Raw genomic sequence first — 19842 nt, 5'->3', positions numbered from 1 at the left:
TTCGTATTAAAGTTAATAAAACCGAAATTCGGTCGATGGATTTATACCTGGAATATATACACATTCATACTAATGTAAATTTTAAATCGGAATAAAATTCGTATATATCATTGTACATATTTTATATGTATGTACGTTATTATAATATATAGGATGGTGTGGTTCTCCAGCGTGGATACAGAAAAAATGGAGGTATCATATTCTCCTCTCCTTCGATGTATTCCGTATTTCTTTTCTGAAGTTTTGAAAGGGGAGTGTGTGTGATCATAATAATGCAATTTCTGGATATCCTTGCGGCTTGTTGCGCCATTCCTGATGAAAGTCCCCATAGGGTTTGGCGCAATATGCCGCTCTTTTTATATTTACATAAAAAGCAAATAAAAAGTGTGAAACAAAAAAGGACGTATCCCTTGAAAGTCATCAGTATGCAGTGCCGTAAAATAAACTGAAGGCTGGGGCGGAGACATCCTTTCCCCAAATATATCTAAATATACTAGATAAAACCTCGTCAGTGTAAGGAAGAACGAACTGTTGAAAATCGCAATGAAACGGTGCATATTTTTATGCATGGTTAAATGGGACTTTTATTTCTGCGACTAATTGAAAAAATCTCGAGTTCGAATTTTCGTATGACCACAAAACTTCATCTATTATTACTACGTACATAGATAAAGTAAAAAATTGAGGCGATTAAAAAGAATAAACATACATACATACATATGTACATAGTTACGAGGAACTTAGCAACTGCAAACATCGTTGTAAAAGTTTGAATAATTTGCATATTAATATTTAACAGTGTACAGTTATTTTTAATCGCTACAATTATTATTTTCATATAACAAGTTCCACGGTTATCGCATTTAAGGTGTAACCGAGAAGTACTTATGTAGACGTATTTAATACTTCAGACGCGATATTCAAGATTAAAACCCTTCTCGAAAATCTTTAAAAAATTCCGTTTTTAATTCCTGTATTATTTTCCCGAACATCCTTGCCTTTGTATTGTATCGTATCCTTTGAGGAGAATTTTAATTATTAGAATAAAAAAAAAACAGACACCAAGTACCGGATCTGTTGGATTTTTGATTCTCGTTATAATTTTCAGCTAAAAATAAGTCACGCCTTTTGAAAATTCAAATATATTATATAATACATAGAGTTTTTGTCAAATTGTGAAAAAAATTATTTCAATGAAATAAAAAATACATCGTTGTAAAGAATAAGTGCTTCTTTTCTCGAATATATAAGATTTTTCGATTTTTTGATTTTTAGTCGGATAGATTTTCAAAACTAAATATAAAGTTAATACCGACTCCGAATGCAAATTTATCTTATGATTCGACTACGACTTTATCTTATATTCGACTACAAAAACAAAAGATTTTAGTAAGATTTTTTTGCCAACGTATAAAATTGTAAGCAATATAAATAATAGTGATTTCCAAAATATAAAATATTAAAAGAATGAAAAATATCACTAAAAACTGACCCAATTTATTGAATTATTGGTAATGAAATCGGTACAAAGAAATTAAGTACATTCATGTGTATGAATTTCATACACAAACATATCAATTTAATAAAAATATGAAAATAAAAAAGTAAGAGACTGAGAAAACAATCGATTTTGGAGACAACACATAATACTTGCAACGATTTTATTTATAATATAATTTAAATTCATGATTTTTATAACATAAATAAATTATTAAACTTAAATTTATTAGTAATACTATTAATTAAAGAAAACAATAAAAAGTAGTTAGAGCCAGTTGATTTTTATTACGACTCCGACTTCGACTAGGCTTGAAAGCTACGACTCCACGACTCTGACTCCACAACACTGGTTTATACTCAACACTACTATGGACCCTGTCATTATCGAGCCAAATAACATTAAAAAATAATTTTAATAAAATTTAAAAATATGTATGTCGAAATTTTTTGAGTATTTTCAAGTCAACAGAAACGTTAAATATGTAAAGTAAAAAGTGTTTCACGACAAAAACACGACAAACAAAAGTAATGAAATTAAATTGGTTCACAAGCACAAGGTTCGCGTTAAAAATAATATTTAAATTGATTTTTAAGTAATATGAATAGTTTACCTATATCTAATTTCAACGTCGTGTTCGTTGTCGACGCGTAGTGGTCCATACCGCCTTTCGGCGTGTCTTATCCTTCTTTGGTGCCACAATTGGATTTGCTCGTCTTGGCCCTGCTCTTCAACACCAAAGAACAAGGCCGTTTCCCTCTTGACGTAATTTTTGATCTGGTCCTTCCTAGAGGAGGCGCGGTTCAGCGGCCTTCTGGTGACGGGGGATCCAGGCGGGGACGAGGGCGCGGGTGCTGCGGGGGGTAGAGCTGGCGTCGGCAGGGGCAGCGACTCCGAGCTAGGGGGTGCGCCCCCTGATCCGCCACTCCCCGACCCTGGACCCATGGTGGAAGGGGGTGCAGGGCCCAAAGTGCTGCCTAGAGAAGCCACCGGTCTCCTGCAATAACAAAAAATAATATTTCAATTGTTTGTTTGATTGGAAAATACAAATCGTTTAAAATGTCCATCTATGTAGAAACGTTTGATTGAAAGCATGTTTTTGAATTTGAAAAAATTCAAAAACATGATTGAAAGCGATTGAAAGCGTATCGATAAAAAAAACATAAATATTATACACTAGTTTTATTCACGTTTATATTCCAACGAATCGTTTTGGAAAGGACTTGAATCTACATACATACACACATATGTATATGTACATAGGTAGATATGTACATACATACATACAATTTGAAGTCGTATTAAAAAAAAAACCGACAAAATTGATTAATAAATAATTTTATTATGAATATGCAATTATGTAGTGTAGTGTATGACTGTTTTGAAGGCATTAATGATAAGAACATACTCAAAAGTGTGGCATGAGATATGCACGAGGCGTGTCTTCATGTCATTGTTAATTCGTACGATGTTATAGTTTTGATAAGCTTCTCCTACATTTCTTAAGATATGGGAATTATTGATATCGATCCCTGTCAAACCTATGTCAATACAAGGATAAAATATCACCGAAAACACTCCAGAGGGTGTAGTTTGCGAAGGGACGCAACGATACAGATTTGGCGTACCGGAGTAGGTTTATTCAAGCGTTTATTTTGTATGCGAAAAACTATGTAAAAAAGCACGTGGCGCGAACCTATGTTTGCCATTACCTTTATGATCGTTTTGTGTAAAAACTTGTAATGGCAGGAGTCCACGTATCGTCGTCTGATTTGTACAAAGGTACAAACAAACATACCTATACATATATTGTTCTACACATTTATCAAGAATAATTATAATTTAAACACGCGGATTGGTTTAGTACAAAGATGTAAAAAAAGAAAACTTAAGTGAAAATAAGAGAGGACTTGTATGAAGTTTTCATACAATTCCATTATTTTTATTTTCACTTTTTATTTTTTTTACGTTTTCTTGCGAAGCAGATATGGTATGTTATATAAAGGTTGGCTTTATCTTATAATAAAATGAAATATATGTAATACGTATCCAAAAATTAAAAAATATAATTAAATATATAGTAACAAGACGAAAAAGAAGCTTTATAAAGGTTTACAAGTAAAAATTTAATATAATATGATAAAACCAATTAAATAAATTTAAATAATTAACTAAAACTAAATTTTAAGCAGACTTTAAGTTTGTAATGTGAAATAATTAAGTTATTTAAAATTGATTATACATGCTCACTCCCCCGCTTTTAAATACTATGTATGTATGTACAATATTAGACTCTGGAAAATACCACATTAAATATGTACATTATTATTTTGAGGCAGAAAACTTAACATTATACGTATAATGGGATCAAACAAAACTTTAATTAAAACAAATTTGAAATATAATTTACATGTGTATTATACGCATGTATAGAGTCGCGAACAAAGGGCTCGAATTCTAAGCAAGAGATCGAAACTCGTTTCGAATGTTTAGAGAAGTAGTTAAGGTCCGTTTTTGCTTCGTCAGCGTTTCGTTCACTTAACGCGGAGGGGTATGGCTGATGGTGATAGACGACACTGGGAAGATGTATAGCAATACGTCTCGCGCAGACAATAGGATTAGAAGAAAATGCAAGGGAATGAAAAGGAAATGTGGACTAACACGACCGGAAATTTACGCGATTACGCTAAAACGTATCGATCCATCGTCACTCCTATATGTACAACCACCATGCTGCGATCGGATGATTTAACGTTACTTAATAGGAGATTTCCAGATTTTACGATCTCCGTTACGAATAGAACGACGGATTTTAGTCGTAAAAATTCTGTATTAACTAACCACTCAGTTTATTTTTCAATCGATTACATTCCGATGAAAAAAGCTTTATATCAGTTCATATTACGGTATCCGATTTCTCTGACTTTTATAATTCATGGGATACGGGACGGAGCTCAGGATCGTTCCCGGGAATCCCGGGATCCCGGGACATATGTATAGGTAGAAGATTTTTTTCAATTAAATTTATTTATTTAAAAACATAAACAATATACCCATTGACTGAAAAAAATGTATTCATAAAAATAAATTTATTTGAAATAGCTGATTAAGATTACTAAAATATTTAAATGAGAATTATATTTCCAGATTTAGAAGAAATATTTCCAGCAAATGGAAAAAACTTAAAATTCCAGGCTAATTACATTTAAGTTATTTTTACAAACCTCCTTTACGTTTCACACGGTCTTCGTTTAAGACATCATTTTTTATTTAGATTCTTTGATAACTACTTAAATTAAAATTCTTCATTCATCGTCAAACACACAATTGTCTCATCTTCATCGGTATCTAAATAAAAGAGGTTATTCCATTGTGGAATCATCATTACAGGGATATTACTCACTTTTTAATAGTTTCATAGTAGGATATACATTCGCTTTTTTAAACAATTGAAAGAACGTTTTGATTGAAAATTTTCCCGGGATTCGAGATAAGAATTCCCGGGACAAGAGACATAAAAAATTCCACAAGTTCCCGGAAATTTCTGTCCTGGGTCAACCCGGACAGAAACCCTACTTCTCATTCCATTTCCATGACTACATATGTATGTATATACATACATACGTTTATCTGAATGGTATTATAAAACTTTATGCTACTATCCATCACTATGTCTCAAAAGTAGTGTAGTCCGATATCTGATAAGTGATTGAAAACTACTTATTTTAAGATGTTTATTTGTAAAAACTGTAATATATTTTATCAAACGACAAAAAACCTTTCACTTGAATTGAATTGGTTGTATAGGGTTTGTCAGACATCCGGTTCACCCAGACATTTTCTTTTATATGAGACTTTCAGTTGAGGTCATTTTAGTGTGAAACTCTTAGCCACAGTGTAACAATATAAAATCAAAATTTTCAAGTATTATATAAAAAACTTTTAAGATGAAAAATAAGTTTAGTAGTAAATGTGTGCCCTAGATAAATTCGCCCCAATAGTTAGATAAGATAAAGTCAAATGTTGGATGATTATTGTTTGTATAACTTATTGTTCAAAAAGTAGAATTTTTGTATTTCGTTTTGGATGTGTTTTGGGAATTTCGCTTCGGCATTGCCGCTTATCCCGCTTTGTCAAAACTTGACGCATAAAACTCTTACGGGATAAACGTCGATTTTTCCCTTTCGGAGGCAATGGAGGGCCAAATGGGCAAAGGCACTCTTTCTCTCCGGAAAACAGAGGAGGGGAAAGGAAAAACACACGCGGACTCGTTCTCCCCCTCTCTTTTATCCACACTACAAACCGAGCTTCATTTGCGCTCGAAAATGTGAATGCGGAGAAAACGCGCGAATTCGGTCGACGAGGCGAGAGCGTATTATGCGGGAAAATCGGAAAATCCATCGCAAACAATCAACGCCTGGAATACGACCGTAAAGCGTAGGCGACTAAAATAAGAGTAGAAACGAGAAAAAGGAGATGGGGATAAATAGTGAAATTTGTACCATTAGAACTACTACACTAAAGTTAAAAATCTGCTGTATTAAATAAAGTAGTAGCATTCCGGGCTATTAGCTTATAATTTGATTCAAAGAGCGATCAAAATTCAGTAACGAACAGCAATCGTTGGAAATTTGATATTTACACTAACACATCAACTATCATTCTTTCAACCAAGAAATTACTTCAAAACAAATTCAGATAAATCTGGATCGAGTCGGTTACTGCTTTTTCGGTATTTCACATACACATCACGTGACGTCATTCGAATAATGAATAATTCTACAGTGTCCAAAGAAAACCAGTACAGCTTGATACGTTTCAATGACATGTACTGCTGTATAATATGAATGTATTCATACTATCCAACAGTGCACGCCCACAGCACCGGTGGCCGTCACTACAAGGAAAGTGACTTGAAAGTAAGTCGAAAAATGGAAAAAAAATAAAATCGATTCGTTGACTCGTCATTAGCGTAGGTCGTAAACGGAATCGATTTAAATTTTTTCCATCTTTCGACTTTCCAACAAGTCACTTTCCTTGCAGTGACCCAGGCCCCTACAGCACAGCACATCAGCTCACGTAAACTACGGTTTCTATTCATCCTATCTAGCAACTTCAATTTCGGCAAGTTGATACTTGTTTTGTACGAGTACGAGATACAATTAGAATGTATGTGTACGAGTACACATACATTCTAGTCAATATTGTCACAATGTGACGGTTTCGAAAATATTCATATGCCCAAGGCAGCACTTTTGTTAGTACGGGTGCACTCGTCACTATTTTGAAGAGACTGGTTCAGCTTGAAACGTTTCAATGACATTTACTGTTGTATAATATGAACAGATTGTGTCGGTTACTGTTGTGACATATATGTAGATATGCTACGGACATATTACGGAACATACATATGAATGTGTACTATAATGTACTAAAGAATATTTTTCGTCCTGCTTCTTACCTGTCCGTCTGTACAAATGAACCATAATACATGGAACGTACCTATCAAGTTTATTAAGATTAATATTCCACATAAAAAATTTAAACCGCGATTATATATAAACTTATGAGCCTCTAGTTACATTAGGCGGTGATTAATATCAAAGTTTTCCAACGGACATACGTCAAGTGGAGAAACAATTAAGCTCAGGTGATGCCCACGTAGAAGTTAGTAGGTACACAAGTACTAAAAAGTAAATCAATTCCTTGCACAAGAGAATCCGCTTAGAGCGCAAAACTTTACTTGGCAAGTACGTGCGTCGCCAAACTATGAAATTCTGTACATAATATTATCATAACTTGCTAACCCGCTAACGAATAGTTCCAACGCGATAACGACACGACGCGGAGTAAGAAAACTGGGGAATTTAATACGAGAATAAGTGGAGTGGTACGGCCGCATATTGCCCGAGATAGTGTGCGACTACATATCGTTTTATATCCTTTCGGGGATATGAGAGGAGTGTAAGGACGTGAGATAATCCCATCAGAGGTAGAAGACTCCATCGTTTCGACGAGGTCCTTATTTTATCTCACTTTCTCTCTCCTTCCTCTCTCGCCTGGTTGATAATCCCCGCAACGCGAAAGAAACTAAAGCCGCCTGCCAATATTTAAGCTGATAATCTTTCAATCAGGATGTGTCCCGATCGGTCGAAACGACCAGCGATCGGTGTAAAAAGGGGATAATCCTCAAATATGATGTCCTAGTTTGGTTTAAACCAAACAGCAGCTAGCTGTTTTACGTATACCTTTACAATCAATTATTTATATAAAACCACCATAGAGTAGAGAATTTTATTATTATGAGTATTAAATAAAGCACCTTGCCATATTTCAAAAGCGTGGAATTTCATACTTAGGATTTTTTAATTTAAAATTATTACATGTAATAGTACGATATAAAGAATAATAAATTTCTTAATATTTATAATGCCAGCATTGCACGATAGAAATTTTTAGTTAATGCGCATTGAGTTGTAGGATTTTCTTAATTTTGCTATTTAAACTAAAACAAAAACATTCTTTGACCTTGAGGTTGAACATAAATCACAGCAAATCGTAAAAAAATACTTTTATACGTTAATAAAATATAACATGGCGTTAAAATAAAAACAAAAATCGATTTCGATTATAAAAATAAAACACACGCTCAAACTAATTAAAACCTGTTTCTAAATATCTATGCCAACATTGGTGAGCCGACAAAACCGTGCAGAACAACCCTGCCAATTCCACGCAGAATAAAACTACAAAATTAAATTAAAATAAGTTGCGTTTGGTTTTGCGGGACTGCTCATCGATAGCAATTTATTAGGGTTTGTTGGTTTTTGAAAACCGGGCGAAAAGGTTAGAAAACGAAAAGGAAAAGGTATAGTTGGATGTCTAATTACGAGTTTGTTCTAATTTTTAAAATGTAAAATATTGTACATATGGTATTTACTTTTGTCCTGGGTGATGTAGACGTGGGATTGTCAAGCGCGGTTTTGTCGGCGCGGCATTGTCGTGCATAGCTTTGTCGGGGTGTTCTTTCATTTATATATATATATATATATATATATATATATATATATATATATATATATATATATATATATATATATATATATATATATATATATATATATATATATATATATATATATATATATTTTTACATATATACTTATTTTTTATTGTATATTTTTTACATATATACTAATTTTATTGTACATTAATCAATCTCAAATAGTGGTGACATAGTAGTTAGGAAGGTTTTTTGGCCATTTTTTTAATCAGGAAGCGTTTCAACAATGAAATCAGAGAAAATTGGCAAACTCTGATAAGCAAAGATCGACCTGGAGTCACAAATATCCAGGTCTGACCAGCAGCACTGCAGAAAAATTCTTTTCAATCGAGGTCAGCTCATGGGATCGAATCCGGTGCCTCTATTGCGAACGCAAATTTTGAATTGGACAAAGAAAAACAAAGGTTTTTCAAATAAATTATTAATTTTGAATTTTTTGATAATATATGAATAGTGAATTACGGATATAAAATAGATATTTAATGTTAAAACGAAAACGGAACACTATTCTAGCAAATATGTTTTCATTTCAAATTCGAATGAAAATTTAATATGTTGTATATTTTAGCAATTCCCAGAGGATTGAATGGCAGAACATGATAAGAAACGCCAAAGCCCACACAATGCCTGTCAAGTCAAAGATGATGATGATATTTCAGTAATAATATACTTTATTTTTGTGAAGGAGAGGTCATTCACTAGCTATTCCATTATTTTTCAACGAATATAATTTCTTTCTTGGCTCTTAGATAGATTTTTTTAATCCCCCAGACTAATTGGATTGAAGTTTTGAAATTGGGAACAAAATGTTAAATCTCATTTATTTTATAGCAAAATTTTATACAGACATTTAATATTCGCCTACATGCACGTATGAAATGAGCTAGAGAACCTTTTATCCTTTTTGTCGATAAATCTTCTAAAAATTATTATATGAACCGATTCTGTGAATAATGGTTTTGGCAATGGAAACCCGAGAAACGTTCTACGTTTTAATAAGCCGCCGCTAACGGAAAATTTCGATTCACGGTCGGGAAATTTCACATACCGTATGAAAAACGAATTCTGCTAAGCTAAAAAAAACACAATTGAACCAATACTAAAGGAAAAATTAACAATTGCGAACACAATAAGATTTTTAATCAATGAAAATGACGGGATGTTCAATGAGAATGCGTATATTTTCCGATACGCATTCTCATTGAATTGTATTTTAGACGGTAATAAAAAGTGGTATCCCAACGATGCCGTAAAATTACCTCAAATTACAATAATACCAATATCGGAAATCGAAACAGCAAGGGATGCAAACTCGTAAATTTTACGACATTTTTTATTCGCCAGTAAAGGTTTTGATCTATGAAAAATAACCGAATTTATAAAGCGTTAACATTCTTGGCATGGCGAAATAAAAAGTAGAATTTTCCACAAATAAAACAATAAGGGAAATACTGGTTACGCATTCCGCACTGGAGAATTCCGTTCGTTCGAAACGTTTATATAATTGAAAGCTGTCGACCGATAAGCTTTTCACGATTTCGAAATGAATATTTAAAACTTTTAATTACCTTCATAAAAAAACTGTCAAACAACTATTCAATGACGAAATTAAAATTGATCGTTTTCAGCAATAGACAACGATATTTTTAATTCGATCAAAACTCGAGCAGTTTTCACTGCGCATTTTAAAAATGATATTTCAGTTATACGGCACATATTTCTAAAATATATTTCGGAAAATGTAGGCCTGCACGAGGTCGTAAAAGTGTTTATTGGAATTGGACACATTTTGGCCGAGCACGTATACGCTATAAATATGATATGTAAATCTGAATAAAATATCGTTTTTTATTTCATTCCGTATATTGGCGGCGCACATTCGACACTTTAAAATTCGCTCTACGCTAATTTAACCCTATCGATGCCGAACCAAACAAAATTTACGACGCGAAAATACATAAATGGGTCGCGGTTCAATCGAATCATACAGAAACAAAATATTATATAATGCATAATATAGTATAAATAGTGTTATGCCCGTTGATATTTTAACGGGTGGTTTCGGAAAAGGAACACATACATTTCACAAAATAAGACGTTTCGGAAAAGGAATACAGGAATTAAAATAAAGTTACATATATGACATTGCAATTGTAATGCGACACCAATTCTGTAATTTTTTATTCATGCATATCACTTAGAAATATTATTATCAAAATATGATAAGCCCTATGAAATATTATCGCAAGGGTTATGGGCATATTAAGTTATTCAATAAAAAAAATTAAAGGAAATATGTCGGTCATGTGTTCGATTTGCATTGCGGTCGTATTTTTTTTCAAATATCTTTAAAATATAATTAATTTAATATTTATATTTAATTGTTTAATATGAAAAAATGGTTCAAAACCTCGAGTTCAAAAGATGCAATTTCTATTATACATACATATGTAAGTCTGTTACCGAGAGTTGATGCGGAAAAATGTGCTTGCGTTGTGTCTGTAAATATGTGCATAACGTGCTGTCAAACTGCATTAAATAATAAGCTGTCTCTTTCATGCGCATGTGCGCGAGTATGAAAACGCGCCAACTATTGGTTACTGTAATATAGAAATACACCCAATGAATTTGAAGGTGTACTATAAGTAAAAACTAACTACCTACCTACATATAAACAATATAAAACACCAATAGAAAAAATAATTAATTAATTAAATTAATTTTCAATACATGGCGCTAAATGCTTGTCAGACTATTTAGTTCAAATTAATTCAATATTTTGATTTTCAATTTTTTTTTAAAAAAATTTTATTTATAATAAAATTAAAATTACTTTAAGTTAACAAATAAACTATTAATTTTCAAAATTAATTATAAAGATACACATACACACAGACACACAGATGAGCAATATTATATATATATATATATATATATATATATATATATATATATATATATATATATATATATATATATATATATATAAATATATATATGAAATAATATTATATAATGCATAATATGTACAAACATGATATGGAAAAAGAAAGAAATAATATTCAATGTGCGTCGCTGAAAGTTAACGACGTAATGATGAATATTAGGAAAACAACATCAATATTATGAAGAAACTTTCGACGGAACTGTGAGCTAACAATACACAACATCAATATTAATTTTATAAGTTGAATAAAAATAAAATCAAAACGAAAATTGATATGGCTTTCGTGTCATCAAAATCAATATATGGCAGGGGACTGAAAGAATTTATTATAAATTTATACACGCAATTCAAGCAGAATGATTTCCTTTTAGTGTTAATATTTAAGTAGTCATTAATGTCAATTTTCGTTAAATAGAACTTTTACTAAACTCGCGCATCGTCAAGTTATCGATTGAGAGTTCGCATTAAAATCGAATTATTAAATTATTTTCATGGGCATTTTCGTATATCATTTAATAATATGTAACATACGCATTTTCACATCATAAATAGTTAAAATATTCGGACCGTTGAAATCACCTAATATATAATTTCAAAAGAGACTTGTTATGTATATATGTATATGTATGTATATGTATATACATACATATGTAAGGTTTAATGATTTGTTGGGAGCATCGAAAACAAATCAAAGTTTCTATGACGACGACATCGATATCGTTGGCTAGTTTTTTTTTCAATTCAAATACATTTAATAAAAAAACAAATTAATGTTTATTATTAGATTGTTTTGCAATATATACAATATATACATACCAATATCGTCATCAATTACAACCATTTAAAAACCACTGCTGGATGAAAGCCTTTCCAACACGCCTCCAATCATTTCTGTTTTGCGCAACTTTCATCCATCGCATCCCATACATGTTTTTAAATTTCATCTACCCATCTTACTTGCAGCCTTCCTTTTACCATTTTAAATTCTGTCGGGTACCATTCCAGCACTTCTCTTGTCCATTATTTTAGCCATGTAACCCAACCATGCCATTTCTCTTTACTCTCTCCACTTTGCCAATACCTTTGTCATACTTCTCAACCACGTACTTCGTTTCATCTCTCTTCCTTATGCCGAGCTTACAGAATTCCATACTTCGTTAAGTGTGATGGACTTTGTGTAGCATCTTGGCGTTTAAAGTCCAAGTTTCACATCCATACGTCATCATTATTAAAATAGTAAAAAATTGACAGTTTTTGAAACGTGTAGTTTTAAGAATGATATTTGAGACCATATTTTTTTAGCATTAAACGTACATACATATGTATGTTGTACATTAATGTATGTATGTATGTTGTACATTAAGTATGTATGTAAATATGTTGTACATTAAAATATTCAGTTTAAGCCGTGTATAAATTTAGTCAACATCTTTTCAGAGTTTTCCATTAAAATATTTTTTTCTAAAAAATATTAAACCCCTCAAAAATTTTTAGACAGTTTGAAAGTATGAAAGTAGGCGACTACAAAGCTTACGATTTTCATATAAATAAATAGACAGGTAGAAAGTGTTCGGACGAATTAATAATCTTTGTCGTCGCCTACTATTGTGTATATATAAAAAGCACTCAAAAGCTTCCTACCCAAAATTTGGTATTAAATTATAGGAGATATTTTTGGAACAATGAAAAATAATTTTACCAACACTGAAGTGTGTTTTCACCTTCTAGTTATTTATAGAACTATTCAATGTGAACAAATTAATTTCGACAAACCATCTTATGACACCGGGTCCAAATTTGAAATATTTTTTACGTCAACTTTCAAGGCAACAGCTTGCCTCTCGAGCCACCCAGGACTTTGCACTGAGCGAGTATTGTTTATATCTATGCTACCAGGATTTCTGGTGAGTGTTTGGGGAAGGAGGAGAGAATTGGGGGGGACTGTTTTTAGTGGTTGTTGATAAATGCGATCGAGCTACGGAGACACGATAATCGTCCGACTGCTTTTCCCGGTTTTCGGTGCCGTAAAGCCATTCATCATCTCAGTTCCAAGTTCCGTCAGTTACAAATGTAGCCATCTATCACTGGGACAGTGCGCCATTTAAATGGCGAGCCCTTCCCAAGCCGCCACTACACCGCACTACACTACACCCTGCCACACTTTTATTCTGCCGTTTATAATTCGAATGGTGATTTCCAGTTTTGACCTATGGCTTCGCAGTGGTCACCGTAGTAACTACCATAACCCTATCCCACCCCCTTTCCCCCCCACGGTCCTCTTTTCCCGATCATTTCGCCACCGTCATCTCCCCCCGCCCCATCGCACACAAATGTGGGAGTCGATCGTTTTGCTTTTATACGCCGTGATATATGACGAGCGGTCAAAAGGCTAAAGTTTCAATGAAATATAGCAGTGCAGTAAATTTCGAGCCTGGAAATACATACCGCGGGTACGTGCACGTTAGATCAATAATAAATTCGGTGATATATGTACGTTGCGGATAATTAATGGGGAAGCAGACATAAACTAGTGAATTATGCAAAATGCTCGGAATAGATACTATCAAAAAGGTCCAAAAATTCAAAGTAATACTTTGTACAGGTCATGCTCAGCAGCACGCAAAAGTTTTGCTATATTTTGTATTGAAAAATAACGTTGTCATATGCATATGTACATACATACATAAATAGTGGAGTGATGTTTTATTTTATTTTCAATATGACATACCAGTCAAATACGTGACCATTGTTTTAATCACGATTTCGAATCTATCCAATTTCAATTAGTCTAATTAGTTAAATCTGAAAAGATTATTTCTATAAAGGTATAATAATAAAAAAGTCTCTTTCTGTATTACAACGATTAAAGATCCGTTTATAGTAATGCAATAAATATATGTTGTCTCGTACACATGTATACACTACACAAACAAATACATATGTATATCTAACACATATGTAAGTCTGGAAAATTTCATGCATATTATTATATGCATATATGTACATAATTAATATAATTTATTTTAAATGTTTTTAATAAAAACATTTATTGTTTTGACAAATTAATTAAAAAATATATATATTACACATACAAACATATGTACATATGTAAGTAGTACGTACATAACAAATTTTTAAAAAATATTTATTTTTCCAAGAAACTTTCGACCTTCACCATAATTACGTTAATTACGTCAAGCATGAATCTATCAGTTAAACAGTTCCCAAAGTTGTGATTAAAATAGCTGTGCTCTGATTAATTCCAATTACATACATATAAATGTTCGTTTATATTATCCAGCACTGCACGTCACAAGCTTGGCACAACACTGCACTGAAAAAACTACTTCTATAAAAACTATACAGCGCCGCCCGTTTTCGACACGTTCACTTAGTTTGAACGAGTGCAATGAAAAATCGGCTAACATATGCATTACAGAGCGTGACGATACGGTGAAATATTGCTTGCATCGTATCGTTGACACAATATTTCCCCAGTGGTCAAAGAAAATTGATTCTGCTTGATACTTTTCGGTGACATATAGGTACTGCTGTATAGTATGAATGAATCATGTCGGTTCCTGTTGTTTGGGTTATGACATGACCACATTACGGAACGTATGAATGAATGTGTTCATATATAATGTACATACTAAAAAATATTTTTCGTACTGCTCTTTGTTTACGTGCAGTTGCCGGCTTGGGCTATACTGGTGTAAACGAACCTTGGTACGTATGTAGATAGTTTTAACAGAATATAGTAACGATGTTTTCGTTATATCTGAACTCGTCCAAAATAAGTATGAGCTTGTTGACAACGAGCGATGTTGTATAACATGAATAGAACTAGTCTTTTCCGTGCACTGTCGTGCCGAGCGGTTGACGTGCAGGGCTGGTTAATACAAACGAACCTTTAATGGGAAAGGCGGATGGTGTAATTTGGAATTGCAAGTTTCAAGTAATGTGATGTTTGATTCTGTATATAAATATTAAGACTGATTTATTAGTTATGTGTCCTCGTCCATAAAACTACAAACAAATAGAATATATTAAATAAAAAGTAAACACGTAATCAATAAACTTTGTATGAAGCTTTTAAAATGCGTATCAATACTTTCAGAGGGAAAAAAATATGAAATTTAATATTTAAACACTGAAAAATTATAAAATAAATGGAAAAAGAAGGACGCCTGACTAATTTTATGAAAATACCACATAAATTAAGAGCGGTCTTTCTCAGGAGTAGAGTAGGGGTATGAGAGAGCGCATTTGCGAGAGCAACCGACCACTTTGGCGCACGAGTTTGCCGCTGACGTTAACGGCCAACTAGGAGCAAAATTAAAAATTCCAACGATAGTTCAAACCCTCGATCTCTACCATGTTGTGAGTGAAAAAATCCACAGTGGACTACGACCACGAAGCACACAAAAAGAGCTTGCAGGAAAAATCCAAGAAATTTCCACACTCGAATTTTATACTACATATGTATAGCACTGTACATTAACAAAAACAAAATAATCAACGGCTAGTCATTCCAACAAGTTACCGGAAATTAAAACGCTAAAATGCATCCGAATGTGGATGCTACTGAATATTGATATTGATCACCTCACATCGTTGGAAATAACGCAGACAAAATTCGTCATGATACACACACCAAACGTGAGCTTAACGTTTTTCTTTCAATAATAAAGAAAAAACCATCATGTGGTCTTCTATCGTCATAGTTTTTATCTCTATGAGAAACTTATTTTAATATAATTTTAAAACGCAGTATATATCTATATAATATCTATAAAACACAAACAATACATTCACGTATACAATTCAAGTAGCACGTAACTTCTGCACATATATATACATACACACAAACACGTCACTAATTATTATGTAATGGATGTAAAAAATTCCAATTTTTAATTCGGCGTTATTTTAAATTTAAATCGTATAATAATAGACCTCGGATTTTAACCGGAGTGGTATCCTTTAGGGGCGGGGAAAATTGGCAATTGGTATTGGCAACACATAATTTAAATAATATCTAAAAGCTACATAGAAAAAAAATATCGTTCTCTTTTTCCACTATCAACCTAAAAATATTCTTAGCGCTATTTTTTTTTTTAATTAGTCATATGGAGAATTTTGGTCCTCGCAATTTAAAAAAATATATTCCACGTTAATATTACATGTCCATTGATTTGATATTAATAATAATTACAATCAATATAACGTTCCCTTTTTGTAAAAATAATTGTAAATTTATAAATTATAATGATTATATAAATAATATATAGCAATTACCCGGTTGAATTGACCATTTTATCATTCGTGCCAAAAGTACCATCCAACCTTAAATAATAATAACCTACCCCGAACTTGCTGATATGATTTGAAACCAATACTAAAAAACTCGCAAATTTCTTAGTGTATTTTCAGGCAAAGCAATGACTCAAAATCAAAATTTAGTGCATTACTTAAGACAGAATTTAACTTTTCGTAGTTAGAAGTAACATTCAACACCATTGAAGATCAGTTTGAACACTGAAAAACTGACAATATTATCATCTTAACCAGCAGAATAGATAGCTAAGCGTATAATGCTTTCAATTGAGAAGTCATGAATTCTATCCAGAGCCAGATCGTGGATATGTAACTCCAGGTCGATCGTTTCCTATCAGAGTTTGCACAATTTATCTGATTTAATTGTTGGCAACAAACCACCCTACCCATTATGTTACCACTATTTGAATATGATTTAAAAAAAAATTATAATTTAAATTTAATACCATAGATGCCGCTCGGGGGAAAGCCCGTAATGACATAATGGGGAAATATCTTTTTTTTTATAAAATATTTATAAAAAAAACAATGCTTTCCCTCTCCTGTACAATTTTATGAATTCCATTTGCGTCATCTTTCTTCCAAAGCAACGATACAGCCTTTGGATATTGCGTAAAAAATTAAAAATCACATCAAAAGTTACAGACAATCAAGATCAATGGTACAGTACGGCAGCTTAAAATTACAACGCATTCAAATTGCTCAATATTTTTCCCGTTTTTCCCGCTGATTGTTTTACAACGCCTCGAGGGCTCGTTAAAAAGCCTCGGCAACGAGAAAACGCGATTCAGTTAGCACTCGGTGCGTGTCGTAGCTCGAATATTACATTAGTACATACATACATACATACGTATATTCATATGTACATAAAGTACATATCATACATATAATATGTACGCTGTGCGAGAAAGTAAACACGGCGATAAATTATTCACGTGCGAGTTTACGCCAAGTGCGTATTATTACATCATTATATGTACGTGTACCTGGCCAATATAGCGTGCGTATGCACTCGAGAAATATATTTTTATTACACAGGTACATATTACGAACGCACAGATGAGTGCTATTTTCTATTTTCGATCGTATGGCTTTCACAATCGGCGATGGTGTAATAACGCGGACGCCGTTTAATATTTGCGCGAAATCGTCGATAAATTCATCGAATTGGGTAATGGAGTTTAGCGTATACACGTATATACATACATACATAAATATGTATATGTAATCCTTATTGGGTGATCCGAGGTTCTGATTCGTATTACATATTGGCGGTGGGGAGGCAAGTCGAACATTGACTTTTATTGAGATGGAATAGCAGCTCGTAATGTTATCGTACCAATCATGAAGTGGCTATTTTTATATGTATGTACATACATATGTAGTATTTAAAATAAGGTTCCATGCCAAATGAACACATGACAAGTTCACACGGTGATTGCAACCCTTATAGACCACTGATCACAACCCTGAAGAAGTTTGGAATTTATTTTATTTCTATGACATACTATATACCGGTCTCCGTGACGAGCCGGAATGTTAAATTACCGAAAACGCAAATATCGGAAGGCAAAGATCGAAAATCGAAAGATCTTAAGTCGAAAGATCAAAAAAAAAAAAGGATAAATGGTAAACGGTACATACTCACTTAATTTTCGCGTGCAGGATTCGACAGGAACAAGAGGAACAGACTTTTCCTCCCGTATTAATGTGCGCGCGCAGAATACGGGAGGAAAAGCCTATTCCTGTTGTACCCTGCTCGCGCAAATTAAGTGAGTATGTACCGTTTACCATGCACCCTTTTTTTTGATCTTTCGACTTAAGATCTTTCGATTTTCGATCTTTGCCTTCCGATATTTGCGGTAATTTAACATTTTGGCTCGTCACGTAGACCCACTATACATATATGTACATACATATGTATAAAATGCTCAAGTACTTTTGTCATGCATTTAGTTGTTTGGTCACCGTAAAAAGTGCTTACGATTGTTTTCGAAACGGAAAAATTAGTTTTTTTATAAATTCCATTAAAATTACATGAATATTTAATAATAAATAGTAATTTTTATATTAAAATACAGACTAAATTATCTGGAGACTTTAGAGTAGATATATTTTGATATGTTGCTCATAGTTATTTACATTTATTTTTATTATTTATTATTCTACACATGTACATTTCTACCATAGGTGGCAAGATCAGTTGCCCCAAGGCACACCTACATTTGGTCAAATTTTTGTATATATAAGTATATATGTACCTGTACCTATTTTCTGAAATGCCTATAACGAGGAAATGCGTATTGATTTTCTACATACATATTACACATTTATATGAAATTTAATATATATGTACATATATAATCAAATATGGATGATGGGTTTTTAAATCTACCGAAAAATCAAACGCAAATATTTTCAATACATTCCGTTACATAAAAAGTGTATGTTGGCGAAATTTCAATAAATAATACCGACAAAAAGGAAACGAAAAAAATACGGTACGATATTGTAGTAGTCAGTGGCGCTTTTGCGTTTTTGCGTTCCAGGAAGACAATTCGTCTCGGTTGCTGAGGGCTCGCGTGGGACCCTGAAGGGGCTTATTAAAAATAAAGGAAGCGCACTCCTCGGGTAAATTGGAACCGCGAGGACACCGGTATAAGAAAGGACGTAATCTCGGGCCCGGCGAACCCACGAGACCCATAAAGAGTTTCATTTTGCCCCCTTTCGCAGGAGCTTTAAAGAAAATTCTCGCCAAGTGTTAGCAAAACTGCACAGCCGAACCGAAATATATTACAGAATATATAAACAATGTATGGAATAAGGGCCATAAGAAAAATTCGTAGCGTAATGCATTATTAATACAAATTGTGCATAGTGATATGCACAATATTACATATATGTATGTATAGTGGCTTTCACGAAGGAAAATATTTGATCGGACTAATTTTGTATAACGAACACAGTCACTTGAAACTGCGTGAAACTGAGATC

General features: G+C 32.9%; 1 protein-coding gene across 1 annotated transcript in view; it reads right to left on the bottom strand.

The window, feature by feature from the left end:
• rho-5 (rhomboid-5) overlaps positions 1-19842 on the bottom strand; it is a 205789-nt gene that overhangs the window by 78021 nt on the left and 107926 nt on the right. The window contains exon 3 of the mRNA XM_077440515.1: positions 2112-2495. Within this exon, the coding sequence (XP_077296641.1) occupies positions 2112-2495 (384 nt within the window). The remainder of the gene's footprint in view (positions 1-2111; positions 2496-19842) is intronic.

The sequence above is a fragment of the Arctopsyche grandis genome, chromosome 11 (assembly GCF_051622035.1).
Source record: "Arctopsyche grandis isolate Sample6627 chromosome 11, ASM5162203v2, whole genome shotgun sequence".
Classification (NCBI taxonomy): Eukaryota; Metazoa; Arthropoda; class Insecta; order Trichoptera; family Hydropsychidae; genus Arctopsyche; species Arctopsyche grandis.
The sequence above is the reverse complement of the archived record's forward strand: the minus strand, read 5'-3'. Positions and strand labels throughout refer to the sequence as shown.